Below are 21,876 nucleotides of genomic sequence, written 5' to 3'. Positions count from 1 at the left end.
GTGGGGGACTGCAGAGGGCACTGGGGGTGGACATCTGCTGGAGATGGGGCGGGAGGGGAGGAGGCATGGGACTGGGAGGGGCTGGGGCCAAGGGAAGGCGGGAGCGAGCAGTTTGGGCTGAACTGGGGACTTGGCAGCTGTGGGCTGCATCTGCCTTCCTGAGGCGTCTTCCCTGGTCCCTCCGCACACAGCATGGGACATTCGGCCAGGGAGATACCGCCACCCCCAGCTTTCTGGGGAAGTTAGGGCCATCAGGCAAGCATGGCTTCTCATCTGAGTGTGGCCCAGACGGCAACACCTGGGGAACACGCCCCCATCCTGCCTGCTGCGGGTGAGCACCGGCCTCGCTCTGCACACAGTAGGTGTGTGGCTGGTGCGGCTCAGCACACCTGGAGCGGGGGCATGTGGGTCGGGCACCACCTGGTGGCCGCCCAGGGCAAGGCACCAAGACACACCCAAGGTGGCTTCCTCTGGTTCCTCCCTGCAGCCTCCCTGTGTCCTGCTAACCCCTTCCAGGCCCAAGATCTGTGCCAATGCTGGCTCCTCCTCCTCCTCCTACCTGTGCAGGGCCCTGGGCTGCCCTGGGCCTCCATTTCCTCATCAGTGGAATGGGATCATGTGGCTGCTAACTTGGCAGACGGAGGCTTTGGGGGCAGTGGGCTGAGAGACAGTAGACCCCGACACACACCGAGGTGGCCTGGAACTGAGTGTCCTGAATATTCTGGTTCCTGAGTCCCATGCGGGGCAGGAAAGGGAAGGGCAGGGACGAGGGGACTGGGGGGTGAGGGCGTGAGGGCCTAAGCGGGTGCCCCAGCTAAGGCTGAACAGAGTGACAGGAAGGAGGGACCAGGTGAGGAGCGAGGTATGGCCACTAGGACCAGCCTGGGCGGGGCCTGCAGGGTGCTGACCTCGTGCCTGGGCCCCAGGCTGCCCAGGAAGGTGGTCTGGGGGGCCACAGCCTCCTGCTGCAGGGTCCGCAGGATCCCGTCTTGCTCAAACTGGGCGATGTCCTTCAGGGGGTCCCATGGGCTGCGGCTAGAGGGTCCACAGACCGTCCATCAGCACAGGCAGTGGGCCTCAGGTGAGGGGGCTGTCCTGGCCCAGCCATCAGCTCCTCCAACAGTGGCCAGAGACCTCCAGGAGAGTGGCCACTGCCCACACCCCAGGGTCAGGGCCTGCAGTAAGGACTGGCGGGGCGGTGCTGGCGGGTGTCACTATCTGAGCCTCACCCACTGGCTCCTCCAGGGGATAGGGTGAAGGTGGGAGGGAAGCCGGGACCCCTCAGCCCTTCTCAGCCCAGCCCCACCCTGCGGCCCCAGGGCTGTGCCGGCACGCACTCCTCGTGGCGGTAGCGCCACTCCTGGGTGACGGGGTCCAGGTGGAACAGCTGCGGCTTCCAGGGCGTGAGGCTCTCCTGCCGCTTGTGGGCCCACCGCCGCTGCGCCTCCTCCAGGGCAAACTTCTCCTGCGTGGCCCTGTGCTGGTCGCCATTGCTGATGGCCCTGGTGACGTGCTGCCAGAGCCTGCAGGCCAGCAACCCGCCCTGAGCCAGAGGCCCGGACAGCCCGACCACCCCTTAGGCAGCTGGGAATCAGGGCCCCTTGGCACCAGAAGGAAGGCACAGAGCAACCTCTGCCTGATTGCCTCCAATAACAGGGAGCTCCCTTCCTTAAAGGGAGCTTTTCTTTTGTCCATGAGATGGGTTTTTCCAGCACTGAGCTCCCGCCTCCCACCTGTAGGGACCTCCCTGGGCAGCTGGTGGTCACCTGCCGCCAGTGAGGGGTCGGGGGAGGCTGCTCCTCTCCAGGCCACACCCCCTCTCTCCATCTGTCCTTTCCGGGACATGCGATCTGCTCTGAGGGTTCCACCAGGCTGCCCTCCCAGCCAGGGACATCCTGCGGCCTTGCTCACAGCACTGTAGCCTTGCTGGCCTTCCCGCCCGGCCCCGCCAGGCTGCGGCCAGCAGGGTCCCTGGGTGCCAGCAGGCCTCACCTCTCAGACTCCAGCTCTGTCTGCTGCTCCAGCGGCACCGTGTGCTGCCTCAGCCTCTGCCTGCGAACCTCCCCGCTCGGGGTCCAGAAAAGCGCGGTGCTTCCACTCCCCTCCTCCTTGATAAACACGTCCCTATCCTGCCCCAGATGGCCAGCAGGGTCAGAGGCGGGCCTGGCGATGACTGCCCAGCCGTGCCTGCCCTGAGGGTTGGCCCCTTACCCAGTGGCCACTGAGGCTCGCCAGGACTTCCTCTCCCGACGTGATCTTTCCCGAGATCTGGTTGATGCTGGTGCTGCCCCCAAAGAAGGGCTGCAGGGCCACACCCAGAACATAGCCCATGAGCAGGGGCTGGGGACCCTCCAGAGTCACATCCCCACGGGGGCATGGAAGAGTTATTCTCTTGGGGTGCCTGGGAGCCCAGGAGGGACGGACCCAACCAACACTAGCCAGCAAGGTCTTTGTGACCCCCACGCCTCCACTCAAGGATGCAGGGTCCCCGCCGCGGAGACAGGGCCTGGGCTGGCTCCGCTGTGTGGCTGCAGGCAGCAGCCTCCCCTCTCTGGGCCCTGTCTGTGTTGCGGGATGTCAAGAGCTGCTCCCCTCGTGTGCACTGCCTTGGGGAACCTTCCTTGCGGGGTGGGGAGGGTGTAGGAGGATCCCCAAGGCCTCGTTCCTTCCCTGGCCTCGCCTCCCCCAGGCTGCGGCTAGCGCTACCTTGAGTTTGAATTCCAGCTCGGCTTGGAAGTTGTTCTTGGCGCACTCGATGGTGACCTTCCCACCCAGCTCCAGGGTCATCGTGCCATACAGGAGTCCTGAAATGCAGCCAGTGTCAGGGCCTATGCTGCCCCAGCTCTGCTGAGCCCCAGGCCCTGTTAGTCCAGACCCAGCAGCACCGACCCCTGGGAGGCCTGTGCCAGCCCCTGGGAGGGCGAGGACGACAAGAGGTGCTGGGAGCAGAGCCCCACGTGGAGAGGCTGGTGGGGTGTGGAGCCCAGAAGGCACGCCTGGTCCCTCGGGGGCCGTCTCCCCACTAAGGGGGCTCTGTCCTCGCCACAGCCTTTTCGCATGTCCAGGTGTTGCCTCCTGTTCCAGGCTCTGGAGGCCACCAGCCCCGTGAGACACGCGTGTGCTTCACTTGACTCCACGGTTCCTGCTGTGACGTCACGCTCCTCAGGGCAGGTGTCTTTCTGCTCACTGCTGTGCCCCAAGCTGCCACCCAGAACACAGCGGGCACCAGCACCCCGGATAGCATCCCGTGTGTTTCAAAAATTAATGCATCTTTTTTCAATTAATGAAGGAAAGAACAACTCTCCCATTTCCCGCGTTTGGAGGAGTTAATCTAATTAAAGAACACCGCCACCACCGCCACATCGAAACCCAAACATTTGCACTCTGAAAACCACTTAGAAATGTGTGGCGAAATATGTGTCTTAAAAATGAAGAAACAGACGACAAGCTACTTGTCACGACAAAGGCTTGAAGCACCCCCAAGTCCCTCCGGAGGGTGCTGTGCGAGCACACCCTGGCCATGCGCATGGTAGAAATCTACACGCCTGGAAAGACGAAGGAGCAGCTCTGTGCAGCCTCGAGGGGTCTGTGGGCTCCAGAGTGAGGAAGGCCCAGGGTCAAGGCTGCAGTGAGCCAAGATCGCACCACTGCACACCAGCCTGGGCAACAGAGTGAGAGTCTGTCTCAAAAAAGAAAGAAAGAAAGAAAAACAAAACAGACCTGCCCCCCAGATTGTGGTCACTACATGTTATTTCCTAGTGAAAGGAACTGGAGCTGTCTGGAGAAAGGGGCGATTTGAAGTCCTGTGTAGGCAATGTGCAGGGTGCACGCATGGTCGGGGTGGAAGGGAGGACTCCGGCGGAGCTGCTGGGGTGTGCAGGGGGCCCGGAGCCAACGATGGCCCCAGCGGCCAAAGATGGGGCAATTTCAGTATCAATAAAGTGAACAATTAAACGTTCTAAAACATCAAATATGTTCCTAGCAAACAATGCGTGGCAATAATCACCTTCGCCAGTCACCTTGGGAAGACAGCAGGGGAAAAACCTAATTATTTTGAAAAGATAAAAAAACCTGGGATTTATCTTAAAATAAACCAGTCCTGTTGGGTAGCTGTGTGGTGGATGAGGGGAAATTTCTCTTTCGAGAAGCCTTCCAGTGATTAAGTGAAGGAGGATGGAGCGTCACCGTCTTGCAATGCCTGACACAGGAACGGATGAGGCATGAGAATCAAGTCCACTAATGTCACAGAGAACAGTGGGCCCCGTGCACCCTGCTGTGGAAAGACACGAAGCCCTCGATGAAGTGTCATGCTGAAAAAATTGTGCTGAACATAATCAGGCATCTAGGGATCAAATCAATTGATGGCTTATAGGAAATCCCCAGGGCACAGGAACGCAGCCAGGAAAATCCACGCTGGAGGGACTACAAGGGAAACATGAACACACCGCAGGGAAAAACAGGAGGGATCAAGGAGATGTCAAAATGGGGCAGGCATGTGCAGAGCACAGCCACACACAGACACCCAGCCAAAGAGCCAGCTGTCTCGGGGGTAGGGTAGCAAGACACAGGCGCATGGCAACTGGGGACCCGAACGTGGACTGCAGACTCGATGATAAGGAAGAGGGGTTTTTTTTGGTCTAGTGATATGATTTTAGTTACAGTCAAGAAGGGAAATCCTGGCTGGGTGCAGTGCTCACGCCTCTAATGCACTTTGGGAGGCCGAGGCGGGCAGATCACTTGAGGTCAGGAATCTGTGACCAGCCTGGCCAACATGGTGAACCCCCGTGTCTACTAAAATACAGAAATTAACCAGGCATGGTGGCGGGCACCTGTAATCTCAGCCACTCAGGAGGCGGAGGCAGGAGAATAGCTTGAACCTGGGAGGGGAGGTTGCAGTGAGCCGAGATGGTGCCGCTGCACTCCAGCCTGGGTGACACAGTGAGACTCTGTCTCAAAAAAAAAAAAAAAAAAAAAAAAAGGAAATCCTTATCTTTTAGTGATATAAAATACTCAGATGACATGATGTCTGGGATTTATCTCCAATTAATTGGGGGGAGAGCATGAAGGTGAGTGGCTTGCTGTGCTATGGGTTCGTGGGGGTACCTTACATATATGTTTGAACTTCGCCATAATAAAAAGTTGAAAAAAATATATGAAGCATGGGTGAGTCAATGAGCATGCAAGAAAATATGGGAACCCCCCCAGAAGAAGAATAAAGAGGGAGAGGAGGAGGAGGGGGAGGGGGGAGGGAGAGGGGGAGAGGGGGAGTGGGAAGAGGGGAAAAGAAGGGGCAGCATTTGTTGATCTGAGATCTTGGTTTCTGAGGTTCCCCTGGGAAGTGGTAGACAGTTCCTTGGGTCAGAGAAACCAGGAGAGTTTTTTCTGAGTCATTTCCACAAAGCAGGCACTCTCACATGGCTACGCCATCAGCAAAAGGAACAGCTGCAAAGCCCGTTCGTCCCAGAGGGAGAGTCAAGGGGACCCCTGTATCGGCCTGTGCTCTAGGGGTTAAAAAGAAACCCGGAACTCTCCATGAATGTGTAAGGTGAGTTTGGGATTCAAACCTATACTTCTGTGTCCCAGAAACAACCTACTAAGAAAATGTGAGAGGCAGTCAAACAATTTCAGGCAGCAAAACAACAACAAATAAAACACTAGAAAATTAGAATCCCAAGGTAATTCAGCCATTATTTGAATAATTATTGAGCATCTTTGAGGGCATCACTGTGGGCAGAGGGGACCCAGCTGCAAACAAATTAGACTATGAGAATGGTCAGATAGAAATGATGAAACAACTGTGTTTATTACAATGCTCAAAGATTTGTAAGAAAGGATTGCAAACATGACCAAGGAACAGGTACCAGTATAAAAGAACAGGAAAGGCCAGGTGCCGTGGCTCACTCCTGTAATCCCAGCACTTTGGGAGGCTGATGTGGGTGGATCACCTGAAGTCAGGAGTTCAAGACCAACCTGACCAACATGGAGAAAACCAGTCTCTACTAAAAATACAAAATTAGCCAGGCGCGGTGGCGCATACCTGTAGTCCCAGGTACTTGGGAGGCTGAGGCAGGAGAATTGTTGGAACCCAGCAGGCGGAGGTTAAAGTGAACTGAGATGGTGCCACTGCACTCCAGCCTGGAGTAAGAGCAAAATTCCATCTTAAAAAAAATATATAGAAAAAAAAGAACAGGCAGGTTTCAAAAGGAGTAGAACTTCTTGGGGAACAAAATATCAAAATAGAAAACTCAGTGAATGAGTCACATGTCAAGTTAATTAGAGTTAAAGGTACATCTAAATACATTATCTAGATGCAAACAAATAAAAGAATGATGGAAACATTAAGAGAGACGAAGCAAAGAAGGAGATGGTTTAAATTCGGTCTCACTGGAGTTCTAGGAAAATTGGAGAAATCAGGAGTGAGGCACTTAAAAAAATAATAATGGCTAAAAATTTCCAGACTTGATCAATGCCACGAAACCTCAGGTTCAAAGAGTTCGAACAAACAAAAATCCTCAGTCAGTAAAAATTAAAAAGAAATCCAGAGCTATCAAGTCATAAAAGAACATGGAGGATTTTTTTTTTGAGACAGGGTCTCACTCTGCTGCCCAGACTGGAATGCACTGGTGTCATGAGGACCCCCCACAGCCTCTACCTCCTGGACTCAGGTAATCCTCCCAGTTCAACCTCCCAAGGCTGGGACCACCAGAGTACCACCACGCCTGGCTAATTTTTTGGTATTTTTGGTAGAGACTGGGTTTCACCATGTTGCCCAGGCTGGTCTTGAACTCCCCCATCAAGCAATGCCCCCACCTCGGCCTCCCAAAGTGCAGGGATGCCCAGTGGAGGAATCTTTACGTGCGTATTGCTAAGTGAAAGGAGCCAATTTGAAAAGGCTCCACGCCATATGATTCCAACTACATGACATTCTGGAAAAGGCAAAACTATGGAGGCAGTAAAGGATCAGTTGTGGCCAGAGCCTGGGGGGACGGAGGAGTATGTGGATCCATCTATTCATGTCTCATCATAAGAGATTTTTAGAGTGGCGCAACTATTCTGTGAGATCCGGTAATGGCACATACAGGTCCTTCTGTCTTTATCAAAACACATATAATAAGTAGCACGAGAAGCAAGAGAAGCCACCTGTACACTCAGCTAATAACAATGTATCAGTACTGGCTCATCAATGGCACCAAATGTAGCACCTCAATGTGAGATGTTAATGACAGGGGACACTGTGTAAGGGACACACAGGAACTCTCCGTATTCCTGCTCAATTCTTCTGTAAACACAACACTATTATAAAAAATAAAGTCTATTAATGAAAAAAATCAAAAGAAATCCAAACTTTGACACACTATAGCAAGATTACAGAGCACCAAGGCAAGGGGAGTATCTTCAAAGCAGCTACGGGGAAAAGCAGATTATGTAACAAATGGGCTGACAGCTGATCATCGCCAACAGCAATGCAAGCCAGAAGGCAAACAAAATGCATGTGTTGAAAGGGAGGTAAAACAGCAATCTACCTGGAATTACGCACCTTCAAAAGTCAGGGGCCAGGCCGGGCGTGGTGGCTCTCATGCCTGTAATCTGGGAGGCTGAGGTGGTCGGGGCACCTGAGGTCGGGAGTTCAAGACCAGCCTGACCAACATGGAGAAACCCCATCACTAGTAAAAATACAAAATTAGCTGAGTATGGTGGTGCATGCCTGTAATCCCAGCTACTCAGGAGGCTGAGACAAGAGAATCACTTGAACCTGGGAGGTGGAGGTGAGCCGAGATCGCACCATTGCACTCCAGCCTGGGCAACAAGAGTGAAAATCCGTCTCAAAAAAAAAAAAAAAAAGTCAGCCGGGCGCGGTGGCTCACGCCTGTAATCCCAGCACTTTGGGTGGCCGAGGCGGGTGGATCACGAGGTCAAGAGATCGAGACCATCCTGGTCAACATGGTGAAACCCCGTCTCTACTAAAAATACAAAAAATCAGCTGGGCATGGTGGCGCGGGCCTGTAATCCCAGCTACTCAGGAGGCTGAGGCAGGAGAATTGCCTGAACCCAGGAGGCGGAGGTTGCAGTGAGCCGAGATCGCGCCATTGCACTCCAGCCTGGGTAAAAAGAGCGAAACTCCATCTCAAAAAAAAAAAAAACATCGCCAGTCATGGGCAAGTGAAGGTGAAGTAAAGATACCTTCCAACAAATAACTAAAGGGGTTTATCACCAGCCAATGTCACTGAGGGAGGAGCCTGGCTCTGCCCTTGGGGTGGGTAGCTGAGCCTCTCACCTTTGCAGTGGGCGTAGGGCATGGTGAGGGTGTAATCCTCTGCTCGGTTCAGGAAGGTGAGCGTGGCTTTGCCATCCAGCAGAGCTGACAGCGAGTTCCCTGCAGAGACAAGAGACAGAAGGACCAGTGAGTGCAGACAGCCCCTTCACACCTGCGGCCGCCCCTAAGTCACAGGGTCAGAGTTCCTTCCATCAGCCGAACGCGCTCCTGGCACCTCCAGCAGTGCGACTGCGGGTGCGTCACTTAACCTCCCCGGGCCTGAGATTCTGTCAAATCTCCGTCCGGTGTGTACGAGACATCTGCACTGAGAAGTCGTTTCATCTTTGACTTGTTAGTGGTTTATTGCAGTCACAATAGTGAAGATTCTCAGGGTGGAGGCTGCAAACCTTTTCAAACTTGCCTGAGTCCCCCCTCAGACTTTAAACATCCCTGTGGAAGGGCCGAGTCAGGGGCACGGCCAGTGAGGAGAGGACAGAGGTGGAAAAGGTGGGCTGACCTGGAGGGCAGTGGCATGTGGGCCCCTCCTAGTCTTCCACACACCCAGGACAGCTAGGTGCACAGCGGCAACCGGCACACACCCACCCATGATGGAACTGATGGGAAACGTACGACTGATGGGAAGACATGGAAATGGCCACTTTCTGCGCACCTGCAGCTGCCAGGCGCCAGAGCAGTGCAGTCCAGTGGGGCTGCTGCGAAGACCAGAGATCCCCTCCCTGTACCACTCTGGGGCCAACACTGAGCGCTGTGATGTGGCCGCAGAAAGTCTTTGGTTTCAGTTTCATTTTTTTCTTTTTTTGGAGACAGAGTCTCACCCTGTCATTCAGGCTGGAGTGCAATGGCACCATCTCTGCTCATGACAACTTCCACCTCCTGGGTTCAAGCGATTCTCCCAAGTAGCTGGGATTACAGGCGCCCACCACCACGCCTGGCTAATTTTTATATTTTGAGTAGAGACAGGGTTTTGCCATGTTGGCCAGGCTGGTCTTGAACTCCTGACCTCCTCCTGGGATTACAGGCGTGAGCCACTGCGCCCGGCCTTAAGTTTCATTTTAGCGGATTCACACAGCCACGCAGCGCTCTGGGGCTGCTCAGCCCTGGTCCACACCTTTCCACGCAGATGCCTCTCTCAGTTCTCAAGGCGTCTCTACAAAAGGTGCCCACTCTCAGCTCAGGGGAGCTGCGGGCAAGCTCTGCCTGATGCCCGGGTGTGAGCACTTGACCATGGTGGTCTGACTACGAGGGCTGGGAGGGACAGGCACACGGCCCCCAGCTGAGACATTGGCCCACTGGCTCCTGCAGCCCCAGGGGCGCCCGGGGTGACCTCCTCACCGTAGAACCTGGACTTGGCTGTGATGCTACCACTGATACAGAAGCCGTCCTTCCGGTTGCTGACGTGGAAGGCAGACACGGGCGGGTGGTGGGACACCTGTGTGCAGAGAGGCGGCTCTGGAAACAGCTCAGAAACAGGTAATCCCAGGCAGCAGGAGCCCAGCTTCAAAGAAAACCCCTCCCTGTCCCGGATGCACCCCCATCCCCGTCCCAGGACTCGGGTAGGGGCTTTCCTGGCTCTCGCTCACGACGCCCAGGGCAGGCAGGCTTCAATGTGGGGCTCAGGAGCCCTGACTGCCCCAGAAGCCCCTCTTGAGAGATGGGATGCTCTGTCCTCTCCCTAGGGAGATGCTGTCTGCTGCCACAGCCATGGAGGTGTCTGCACCTTCTGCGAGAATCCCTGTTGGCAGCAGCGGGGTCCACAGCCCTTCTGCTGGGCAGGATGTGGGGTGCCTAGGAAGCGGGCCCTCGGGGCCATGCTTGCTCCTGCCTGCTGCTAGGGTCCCGTCCCCACAAGCTCAGCCCCCAGGCGGGGTGCAGCGGACCGGCTCTTACCTGCTCTGCTATGTAGAACGTGCGGCTGTCAGTCTGGGGGTGGAACCAGCAGCAGCGGAAGGTCTCCCCCAGGATGGGGTTGTAGGGCTTCTTGATTCCCTGCACACAACAGAGACTCGTGTGAGGAACTGGGCGGGTAAGGGTCCCGCTGTGCAGAGCAGGTGAGGGATGTGGCCTGAGGGGCAGCGTGGGTGGGCTGCCCACTGCCTGCTGGCCTGGTTTGCTGCTAGCATCTGGGAACAGCACCTCACTTCTGATTTGGGGTGATTGTTTTGCCTGTGGTTTACATTCTTGGGGGACAGCCTCAGGGGAATCCTGTCCGCTTCTTAGCTTGGAGGAGGAACACAAGACCCCGACCTTGTCACACTCTCCTTGGACCTTGGGTGTAGCTTGAACGCAGCCTGCTGAAGGCCACGGAGGGCACCAGGCAGTCAGGAGTCCCGCCTCCGCCCCACACCTGCTGTGTGACTCGGGCCATCATTTCCCCTCACCGCACCTCAGTTTCCCCATCTGCACAATGAAGAAGTGGAACCAGGATTGTGGTTTTCAAACTTGCTTCCCAGGGAGCTCCAGGGCTCTGTGGTGAGGTCAGGGGAGCTGCAGGCCCCTGTCCCTCACTATAACCAGAGCAGTCTGCTGTCATTGGAGTCTTGGGTTTCTGGTTCTAAAAGGGGGCACCATGGCTAAAAATTTATAAAAACCACAGGTCCCAAAGGCTTCTTGAGGTTCGAGGTTGAAAGCCTCTGTCTTTTGGCACCATCTCTAACACAGCCTGAGGCTGTTTTCTTGGGGGATAAGGAAGGGGTCCAGCTTGGGCCCTTCAGGGAACTGAGACCATTCTTGGGGGCCTGGCCTGAGGCACCCAGAACCCCTCTGTGGGAAGTGGGGCCCTGCCCCCCATCACCAAGGACTTGGGCCCTCTGTGGGGTAACCAGGGTCCCTCAAGGCCATGTGGAGTAGGGGCGGTCCGGGGACAAGGGAAAGCGCCAAGGGACGAGGACTGAGCAGACAGACCCGTGGGCCGCAGCCCCACCCTCCCTGGCTGGCAGGGGCTCACCTTGGGCTTCTTGTAGAAGCCAGACAGGTACCACCGCAGCACCAGCTTCATGCGGCTGTAGGCGTCCTCCTCCACCGCGGCCCTGCCATGGGGTGGGAGAATGCTGACCGTCGCTCTGGAGGCTACGGGCCACCCTCCCTTTCCCTGACCCCTCCCTCCTACCACCCCAACCTCCACCCACTCAGCTGGAAACAGGCTGCCTGGCCCAGGTAATCTGGCCACGCCAAGCAGGAGAATTTTCTCCAGGGAAGTGGGTTCTTCTAGTCAGAAAGTGCCGGGGCTGCCCCACGTTGGGGCAGAGAGGGCACTGCTCACATAGGGTGCCAGGGTGCCCCCACCTCCAGGAAGCACCCCGCCCACACTCTTGTCCCCACCCTGCTCCCTCTACCTGGCTCCCAAGCCTGCAGCCCCTTCCAGCCTCTGCAGCCCCTTCCGGCCTCTGCAGACCCTTCCATCCTGTGCAACCTGCTTCTAGACTCTGCAACCCCCTTCCCTCCTCTGTATCCCATCCCTTCCAGCTTGAGGGTGCAGGGTGCATGGCAGGTGCTTGGGACTGAGCCCCCTCTCACCAGGGATGGCCCTGGCCCTGAGGGAACCATACTCCGTCTCCACCAGCTCCTCCCAGGCCCGCCTTGGAGACAGGGCCCCCTGGGAGGGGAGGGCTGAAGGAACAGTGGGCTGAGATCAGCCAGGGGACTCTGGAAGCCCCCACAGGGGAGGCAGGGGCTGAGGGGCTGCGAGTCTCCTGCAGATGCAGGACGAGGTGTGGGGCGCCCTCCCGGCGTGGCGCTCACCTGGAGAGCAGGTCTGCATGGTAGTAGTAGTCGGAGAGCTTGTTCAGGAAGGAGCGCGGCTCCAGGACAAAGGTGGGCAGCACCACGCGGGACAGGTCCATGCCCGGCCGCAGCTGCTTCAGCAGGGTCCACATCAGACTCTTGTTTTCCTCCGACACCGTCTCCACCTGGGACTCCTCGCCCAGCTGCGGCACACAGGCTGCAGTCAGGGCCTGCGTGGAGGAGCCTCGAGGAAGGGTGGCGGGGCAGTGGCAGCTCTGGCTGGAGGAGGCTGCACCTGCCACCCCTTCGGGTGTAAACCCCTGGCCTGGTCCCCGTGGCCTCATGGGGCCAACTCAGCCCCGTCAGATGTGAACTCTTCGCAATGTGTCTCCACCCTGCCCCTGGGGCACCCACAGCCCTGATCCAGGCCTGCTCCTGTCTCTGCTCCTGGCCCAGGGACCCCATGCCCTGCCCCCCTCAAAGGGCAGGATACAGCCTTTCAGCACCTGCTGTTGAAACGCATCTGTGCTTCGTGGGACCCGGGGCCCAGGGAACAGAGAGGCTGCCGCCCACCCTGTCTTCACAGCTCCCTGGAGAGCAGGGCTTTCACCCGCTCTTCCTCTTTTCTGAGATGGAATCTCACTCTGTCACCCAGGCTGGAGTGCAGTGGCGCGATCTCGGCTCATTGCAACCTCCGCCTCCAGGGTTCAAGCGATTCTCCTGCCTCAGCCTCCTGAGTAGCTGGGACTACAGATGTGCACCACCACGCCTCAGCTAATTTTTGTTATTTTTTAGTAGAAATGGGGCTTTACCATATTAGACAGGCTGGTCTCAAACTCCTGACCTTATGATCCACCTGCCTCAGCCTCTCAAAGTGCTGGGATTATAAGCATGAGCCACCGTGCCCAGCCTGCTCTTCCATTTTTTAAAAAAATTATATTTCTTTTTCTGTTTTTTAACCACTTTATTGAGGTATGATTGGTATACAGAAGGCTTTAGATATTGAATGTAGACAACTGGATGAATTTGGAGGTGAGCCTGTACCCACAAAACCGTCATGAGTGCCATAAATTCATCTGTCCCCTCTGAAGCCTGTGAGCCCCTCACAAAGGCCCCCTCACCTCCTCCCCTCCTGAGACATTTAACCCTCACACAGCTGCTGAACACGTGACTTGGGGTGACAGGGCTCCCATTTCTCACTGCAGACTTGCACCTCACTGTAGCCACAGGGTACGGGGACACCGGTCCTCCCCTCCACAGAGGGGACAAGTGGCTTGCCTAGGACCACAGCTGGTACCTGGCACAGGCGAGATCTGAACCCAGGGCTGTCTGCATGTCCAGCCTGACAACAGCTGCCCAGGGGAGGGGGCAAGATGGGGTGCAGTCTGAGTCAGGACCTCGCCCCTGCTGCCAGGTGGCCTCAGGCAAGTGGCTCCACCTCTCTTGTGCCTTCCTGGCCACATACAGATTCTTGTGGCACTGACCGAGTGGAGGGTATGTGTGGCACCCAGGAGCCAGGTCTGACCCTGTGAGGGGCTGGCCCATGAGGGGCCGGGGGCCCAGTGCCATAGCTTTGATTTCCAAGCCAGCTTTGGGGCATGGAAATGGTGGGCAGCTTCGGCTGTCAGGGACCCTCCAGCTCTGTCCGTGCCCGTCATCTTCCTGAGCCCTCTCCTCCAGGCCTCTGCCCTCTTGTCTACTGAGGCTGTCTTGGTGCAGGTCCCCACCACCCCTCACCGATCCAGCCGTCACCCCCTCTTCTCATCTTGCCCTGGTTCTCAGCACTGCTGGCCCTGCAACCCCTCCTCCTGCCTCCCTGCCCACCTCTGTGAAGCCGTATTTGTGCTCGGCCTCTGAAGGTTGGGCACCCCTTGGCTGCCCGCCCCATGCCCTCATGCCCAGGTCTCTGCCCAGAGCCCCGGGCTCACACTGCAGCAGCCCACCGTGCCTGGCTCACAGCAGCATCACGCATTGCGCTCTGGCTGGGATCTGCCCAGTCCACCTTCCAAAGACCCTGAATCTACCACCTCTCCCTTCTCCATCACAGCTGGGTCCAGGGTGCCCTCAGCTCTCTCCCCACAATGACTCTTTCCTACAGGTGGCCCGGTGTCCACCTCTGCCCCTCGGCTGTCCTGAGGGCCCTGCATAACCCGCTGGTGGCTTCCCCAACACTCTCAGCCCAAGGGTCCCCGGGCCCTCGGTCCACTCCCCCTAGGCGCATCCTACCCTTCCCATCCCTGCACAGGAGCCTGAGCTCTGTGGGAACAGCAGCCACAGGGAGGCCACGGTGTTCTACTGAACACAAGGAATTCCACAGACCACGGATGCCCCGCTCTGTGTCCCTGCAGAGCAAGATGTGAACACGATGCTTGCCCAGACAGCAGCAGGGACCGCAATCCCCCTTCCTGCTGAAACCAGGACTGTCTGTTGCCCTCAGTGACAGCCATGGCCTTGCTCCTCCTGTCCGACTTCCCAGATGAGAATGACAAGATCCCAGATCACAGAGCCTCCTGTTCCTGACAGCACCCACACCAGAGCACAGCCTGGCTTCCTCGGCCTGTGCCCAAGTCACCCAGTGGAAGCTCAGATCCTGTGATTCCTCTGGACTCCCCTTCCTGAGATGCCCCACGGTGCCCAGGGCCACGTGCGTTCTCTCTGGCTACGGGGAGTCAGCGCCCTGGCTGTTCATCTGAGGGTGTGCACTTGGGACACTGCCACCACCGCCCGCCGCCCGCACCTGCTTCGGCCTCCTGCACTGGTGACGGTCCCTCTTCTGAGAATGCCATCCTCCCTCTCCTCACGTCTTCAGAGAGTCCCCGGCCCGATCGTCCCCTCGCTGCTCCCCAGCCTCCTCCCGTGTTTGCGGGTTTCTTGTCTGTGTTTCCTGCTGCCCATACACCAGGGCCCAGGGCCCAGCTCTGTCTCGTTCACGGCTGTCCCAGGGCCCGGGGAGCAGCAGGTATGCAGGTGCCTGTAAGCCTGGGACCCACGCCCTGCATGCCCTCCACTGTGCTCCTCCAGGAAGTAGGGCCGCCCCCCAGAAGGGGTCAAGGGCCCCTCCAGAACCTCTGGTTCTCCGGCCAGTGAATTCCAGCCTGAGAAGGGAGCTGCCCCTGCCCATCCCATATCTGCATCCCAGCCAGCCAGAGGCCGCCTCTTCAGAAGAGGGGAGGAGCCTGTTTACCTAACAGACAGCTCCCAGACTCACTGCCAAGTGATGGGGACAAAAGCCACCCCCTGGGCCCCAGGGGCTCTCCCCAGGATGAGGCGTGGCTACCTCTGCTTCCAGATCAAGGGGCTGGGGCTCTCACCTCCCCCAGCTCCTCCTGGGCCTGCTGCACATAGGTGGTCCCTCTCTGTGCCGGGGCCCCCGGGGTCTCCGACTGGTCGCTGCCGCTCTCGTTCTTCCGGCTGTGGTCCTGGGTCTCGGCATCTGACTCCTCAGGGTTCTCTCTCTCTGATTTGTCTGAGAATGCGTCGTTCTCCAGGGAAGACCCGTTCAGTCTGGAAGGTGGATGGTGCCAGTGGGTCCCTGTCAAGGGTGACACCCTGCCATACCCCTCTGGGCCTCCCAGCCCACGATGCTGGGCGCTTCCCCTGCGTTCCGGCCTGTCATAACCTCCACAACCCACGTTTGACACGATTAGCCCCATTTTATAGAGGAAGGAGCCGAGGCTCTAGGGTACGCTGCAATGAACGCGCCCCTGCCTGCAGCCCTGCAGCCCACCAGAGTGGAGGCTGGGCTGTCCTCTGCCCGTCTTCCTCACCTGCAAGGAGACCCCATGAGTCACCACCCCCTGTGCCCTCGCCTCGCTCACGGGAACAGGTCTTGGTCTGGGTGGACGGTGACCGAGGCTGGCAGCCCACACAGCGATGAGGGTGATGCGTCTGGCGACGTCCCCGGCTCCCCGTCTCGGCCCGGCTTGCAGGTGCCCAGTCTCAGCAGGCTAGAGCAGCGCAGGGCCAGCTCCAGGGCGTCCAGCCAACAGCGGCCTGCGGGGGACACGGGGTGAGCAGGCCCCACCCACCTCTCTACGTCCCCCACACCCAAGGAGTCACCGGGAGGCTCCCCTCACTCTGACCGTTCAGGGACCCACCCCCTCCACCCCAGACCCAGCAGGGACTGGGTCCCTGGGTCCCCTCCCTTCCTGCACCCGCATCCAGCTGCAGATTGTGTGGGTGTGGACATGGGAGCCCCTGGGGACTGAGGACTTCCCGAGCAGGCAGGTGCAGCCTGGGGACAGCTGTGCTGGGGAGGCAGTCCTGCAGAGGCGCCTGGGGATGCTCACAGCACAGCCTCACCCACCTCCACCACCCACATGGCTGCTGAGGGGCCAGCGTGGTAAGTGACCCCTCCAGGTCACACTGGAGCCACCCTCAGGTTTCTGCAGGTGTAGTCAGGGAGGAGGGTCCTCCCTCACTGGGAAGCAGAGGCCGGGGTGCTGGGAGCTCCTGAGAGCCTGGAGTCAAGGCAGAAGTGTGGGGAGGGCTGAGGAGGGGCTTGCACACCAGGGAGGAGCCCTGCCTGAGGCTGCCCAGAGGGTCTGTGGACAGCGGTGGGGGCAGAGGCCAGTCGACAGCTGGCCTCCTCCAAGCCCTGCTCTGGGCCCTGAGCCCTGCTGCCTTCCTGGGGAGGGTGACAGCAGCACTCAAGGGTCTTCCTGTGGGGCATGTGTCCACCTGGGTGACACCTATGTCCTGGTGTGTTCACTAACAGCAGTCCCCACACTCACAAGAGCATCTTGCAGTGGCTTGTGACAAGTCACACTATTAATAAGTGTGGGTTTTTTCTGGTTTTGTTTTGAGATGGAGTCTCATTCTGGCACCCAGGCTGTAGTGCTGTGGGGCTGTCTCAGCTCGCTGCAACCTCCACCTACTGGGTTCAAGCGATTCTCCTGCCTCAGCCTCCCCAGTAGCTGGGATTACAGGTGCCTGCAATTTTTTGTCTTTTTAGTAGAGACAGGGTTTCAGCATGTTGGCCAGGCTGGTCTCAACCTCTGGGCCTCAAGTGTTCTGCCCGCCTCGGCCTCCCAGTGTTCTGGGATTACAGGATTGCGAGCCACCGTGCCTGGCCTCTGGGTCATGCTAGGTGGGAGCATTGGGGGCGGGTCTGTGCCTCTCCGAGCCTCTGCCTTTCGGAGCTCCTGGAGACGGTGAGTTTCCCTCCCTCACTTTCAGATCCATGAAATCCTGCTCTCCCTGGAGTGTCCCTAGGGTCCAGTGTGCGGAGGGGCGCACCTAGACAGTGGCTCCTGGGTCTCTAGAGCTGGCCTTTTCGTTGGGGTGGGGAGATATCTGGGATCCTGCTGGTTCCCTTGCAGGCTTGGTTGGTGCCAGAGTGGTCAAGCCTGGGCTGAACACTGGGGTGGGGGCTGGGGCAGGGAGCTGGAGAGGTCACAACGGCCAAGTTGGCCAAACACATGGGCTTTGTGGTTGCCACAGGACTAGACATCCTGAATGTTATGCATCTCCTTTGAAGCTCATTCCAAGGCCTCTTCCTCCTCTTCCTGGAAGCCCACCCTGATACCCACAGGGGCTGTGGACATCCTTCCTCCTGAATGGCGGCCCCCATCCTATCGGGGGCTCAGCTCACGCCTCAGCCCGACCTGCCTTATCTGATGGTTGGTTATCCACCTCACCCATGACCACAGAGGCTGTGGGCTGCCCTGTCCATCTGGGGGCCTTTGTAGGGGACTCAGGATGGCCTGGGAGGGAGCACAGATGTGGCATTTGACCACGAGGGTGATGTGGCACCACAACTCCAAGCTGAGAGGCACCCGAGGCTGAGGCCAGGCTGCCTTAGGTCTGCGTCGCTGGTGGGATGGGAGCCCCTCATCCTGCGGCTCTGGGAAGCACCACCCTGGGGTTAGAGGAGGTACAGCCACCGTTTACCCAGAGCAGCCACTGGAGGGCGCAGTGGGGCCGGGCTCCAGCCCCAGGTTATCGCGAGGCCCCGGGGAGAGGGAATCACTCGAGGTGCGGGATCCCCACGGCCACAGCTGCCTGAGCCACCACGCGGCACACCCCAACAGCGTGGAATGCAGTTGGGAGTCAGGGAAATTCACATTCACGTCCAGGCTCTAGCACTTTCTTGCTGGCGGTTTGCCTGTGCCTCAGTTTCCTCATCTGCCTCATGTAGATGGTAACAGTAGAACCTGTTGCTTCAATGGTGCCTGGTGTGGAAGGAAAATCTTGGGCCCCTCAAATCACTAAGCCAAAAGGAAAACTCAAGCTGGGTTGGCGTGGGGCCAGCCTGCCTCCCATTTCGTTCAGTCACCCCTCTGCTGAGATAGACGCGTATCTGATTGCCTCCTTTGGAGACACTAGCCAGAAATGCAAAAGAATGCAACCATTTGTCCCTCATCTACCCGTGACCAGAAGCTGCCCTCCCTGCCTGATGTTTGCCCCTTTCCGGACCAAACCAACGTTCATCTTACATGTGTTGGCTAATGTCTCCTGTCTCCCTAAAATGTATAAAATCGAACTGTGCTCCGACCTCCTGAGGCTGCGTCACGGGCGCGTCCTCAACCTTGGCAATGTAAACTTTCTCCATTAACTGAGACCTGTGTTAGATATTCGGGGTTTACATTTTGGTGACCACTGAGGGGTTCTGAGTGGAGGTGCCCCGGATGGTTGAGAAGTCTCCCACTGGCGCGTGGTACCAGCTTGAACTAACTTTATGGCTCGAACCAAAAAGACCATTTGCTGAGGCCTGGAAGCACCCCCTCCAGAGAATCCCTGATCTCCCAAAATCCAGTTGACAGCTGAAGCTTATTTTCCTGTACAACTGCTCCTTTTGGAGTCTTGCTTGCTTCCAACACAAGGCAGCAAGTTTTTCCTGCTTCCATGATGATGGAACACAGGTAACTCCTTTATGGAGTTTGAGCTGGCTTCCAACAGGGAAGAGGAAGCGTTTTTTTCTTTTCCTGCTTCTAGGATGGTGGAGAGTAGTTTTCAGCCTGAGACCCATCCCTAGGTTCGTAACTGAATTGCGGTTTGTCTCGGCTAAACTTAAGATTAAGATCCAGCTGGTCGTCATTTCCCCTGACCATCAGAGCGCTCAGCAATCGTCTAAGTTATGCGATTGTTTTGCTTAACTGGTTTTTTTTTTTTTTTTTTTGATTGTTTCTGTTTTTGTTGTTTTGGTCTTTTTCCCATTGAACTCTCTCTGACTTGGTCAAATCTGAAGGAAGTTCCAAATTATGGGGAACAAGGCCTCTGAAGTGGCTAAATTCCCTGATGGGAGGAGAAAAATGGCCAGCGAAAGGAAAAAAGAGGAAAGATTTGGATTTTGACTACCAGGGGGCTTTATTTATATAACATGGCCACATTTTCACTAGCCAGGCCAAACTGCAAGAGTAATGACTGTACTTCTGAAACAGTAGCGATTTGTCCTAGTTGAAATACGGAATGAGATTTAAAAATACATTTTTAAATCAATGGTTAAAAGTCAGCTTAATTAAAAGCTAACATCCAAGGTGTGTGTGTGTGCGTGCGTGCATATATATGTGTTTACATTTAAAAGGCCTTCGTGTTTTGTTTTTGGTTTTCTCCTAGGACCTTGTCTTTTTCTGAGCAAAAGTTTTTTTCTTCTCAGTTGACTGAATTCTGTTTCTTCATTTACTTTTGCTGTCTTCCCTTTCTCTTGCGCCCTCTGCTGCATGGGGGAACTAAAATAATTTATAACAGCCTGGGGTTCCTTTAAGAAAATGGAGAAGGCACCAGACTCTTTTCGGGGGAGAAAGTTGTTTCTTCTTATGAAACCCCAAGAATGTAAACAGACAAGTTCATCTCAGCAATTAAATTGCTTACTTTTGTAGTGTGCTACCCGTTTGTTTGTTTGTTTGACTAAAATAGTTATTGCAACAGAGGTTACTCGTGGGTTTTTAAGGAAGAGTGTGGTTTAGACACTTAGAAATGTCTTTGTTTAAAAAAAAATTTTTAAGTGCACTGTAATAGCATCATGTGTCTAACCTCATAATAATTCTCATTTTTGGAGACCCACGATTCCCTGTGGGCTCTTCCCAGAGCTCAGAGATCCAGTTAAAAGATAGGAAGTCCCTGGCTAAATAAAACTGGTCTCCTTATGCAAGCCTATGATAGATTTCTGTAATTTTGTTTGACTTGGCATCCATCTTTAGTCTCCTTCTAGCACCACCAGACTTCTTCTCTCTGTACCTAATAATGATACAAATTTTGCTACTTGATTTTCACCTGTGTTGTTTCCTTTCGTATGCAAATTTAAAGATCTTTAGGTGACAACTCCCTATCTTGATAACCTGAAACAGGTTATCAAGAATCTGAAAGTCTAAGATAGGAAAAAAAAGTTTTTATAAACCTATGAGATGTACCTCTATTGGCATAACTAATATATCTATGTACTTATGTGTTGTGTACGCAATGTTTCACTACTGAAAATATATAAAAGGGCTCTTATTGGCTTGAATCAATTATTAGATAAGAAACACACTTGAATCAAATATGTTATCGGTGGAAAAAAGATGAGTTAAATGCTTTTTCAAGCTTATGTAACTTAAGTAAAATCTTTAATAAATAAGCTAGCTTTAAAATTATTGGCAAAGTAATATTAGAAATGTCTTAAGAATTTCCAGCATACATTTTGTTTGCATTTATTAATCAAGCAATTTCACACTTATCCCTGACAAATACCATAAGGTGTCAAAATTTGGCATAGGGGTTATGAAACTATAAACCCAGCCCAAGATGGAATGATCTTTGCTTGCATAATCTTTAATAAGTAAGGCATTAATATTGGTTTAATAAAAATAGCTACCCCTTAAATTTAGTAAGATTATCATAACTTCTAATCTGGTAGCTTTAGGTGGTCTAGTCCACAGGCAGTAAGGTTTATTTTATAAACTGTTATAGTCTTTGTTTCAGCTAAACTATAAACTAAGTTTCTCCCAAAGTTAGTTCGACCATTGCCCAGGAATGAACAAGGTTAGCTTGGAGGTTAGAAGCAAGATTGCATCAGTTAGGTCAATCTTTTTCACTGTCTCAGTTATAATTTTGCAATGGTGGTTCCATAACTTTAAATAATGACAATTGCAGTTTTTATAAATAATCTAGGTAAATGTTTAAAATAATTGGGTAAATGTAATAGGATAAATACTTGTAGACAAACTCATCATAATTTAGAATCTAAAGTTATGTTAAATAACAGATATTTCACTGTTTGAATATTTTCCAATAAAAATATATTTGTAGGGAAATATTCTTTCTGAAAACAAAAGCGTGTCCTTTTTAAAAAGGTGAACAATTTTTGTCTAATTCAAAGCTTAAAGGTCACGTATAAAACAAGGTAAAAAGAACCAGGAAATAAGAGTAAAAGAGGTGTAAAGAAGGCTTTTGTTTTTGTTTTTTTGATAAGAAAGCTTAAAGAGAAATAATTTCATATGAGAAAGAATCTGGTATGGTAAATTTAGTCCTAGAGTAAAATGACTGGTTGTTTATGAAAGAGGGAGGCTCAGGACAAACAAGAAGGCCCAAGCATGTCATGAATGGTCTGTGTAAGTCACAATAAGAGGGTCTGTTTTTAAAAAAAACAAAACACCAAAACCTTTTATATGATCAAGTTGTCTATGATTAAATGGAAATTATAGTGGTCTTTAGAGGTATTGGGTTTGATGTAAAAAAACAAACACTTATACACTAAAGAATTGGTTAGAACAATGACATTGTCCTAACGGGCTGATTTACTCTTAATCGATTATAAGAGATTTTAATTTTTTAATTTTAACTCAAAGTTCAACTTTTATTGCCTCTCACCAGTTTCAGTTTTCTTTTCCCTTTTAAAAGGCATGCAATAGTAACACTCCCCTTCAACTTACTTTCAGCTTATATTAAGCTCTGTTTTCCTC

At 54.5% G+C, this 21,876-nt stretch overlaps 1 protein-coding gene and 1 long non-coding RNA gene across 2 annotated transcripts in view; both read right to left on the bottom strand.

The window, feature by feature from the left end:
- The window catches only part of OSBPL5 (oxysterol binding protein like 5), a 62,252-nt gene that overhangs the window by 6,329 nt on the left and 34,047 nt on the right, over window positions 1-21,876 (bottom strand). The window contains exons 9-20 of the mRNA XM_032268471.1: window positions 15,814-15,988; window positions 15,307-15,499; window positions 12,014-12,198; window positions 11,220-11,301; window positions 10,163-10,261; window positions 9,608-9,704; window positions 8,276-8,374; window positions 2,707-2,804; window positions 2,212-2,301; window positions 1,993-2,129; window positions 1,338-1,523; window positions 909-1,035 (exon numbers count right to left, since the gene is read on the bottom strand). Coding sequence (XP_032124362.1) covers window positions 909-1,035; window positions 1,338-1,523; window positions 1,993-2,129; window positions 2,212-2,301; window positions 2,707-2,804; window positions 8,276-8,374; window positions 9,608-9,704; window positions 10,163-10,261; window positions 11,220-11,301; window positions 12,014-12,198; window positions 15,307-15,499; window positions 15,814-15,988 — 1,568 coding nt within the window. The remainder of the gene's footprint in view (window positions 1-908; window positions 1,036-1,337; window positions 1,524-1,992; window positions 2,130-2,211; window positions 2,302-2,706; window positions 2,805-8,275; window positions 8,375-9,607; window positions 9,705-10,162; window positions 10,262-11,219; window positions 11,302-12,013; window positions 12,199-15,306; window positions 15,500-15,813; window positions 15,989-21,876) is intronic.
- On the bottom strand, window positions 19,542-21,237 carry LOC116543115. Its single transcript, XR_004265474.1, has 2 exons — window positions 20,275-21,237; window positions 19,542-20,221 (listed from the first exon to the last, which is right to left on the bottom strand). It is a non-coding gene; the product is annotated as an uncharacterized LOC116543115 (long non-coding RNA).

The sequence above is a fragment of the Sapajus apella genome, unplaced genomic scaffold (genome assembly GCF_009761245.1).
Source record: "Sapajus apella isolate SASKATOON/1434 unplaced genomic scaffold, GSC_monkey_1.0 scaffold181, whole genome shotgun sequence".
Classification (NCBI taxonomy): domain Eukaryota; kingdom Metazoa; phylum Chordata; class Mammalia; order Primates; family Cebidae; genus Sapajus; species Sapajus apella.
The sequence above is the reverse complement of the archived record's forward strand: the minus strand, read 5'-3'. Positions and strand labels throughout refer to the sequence as shown.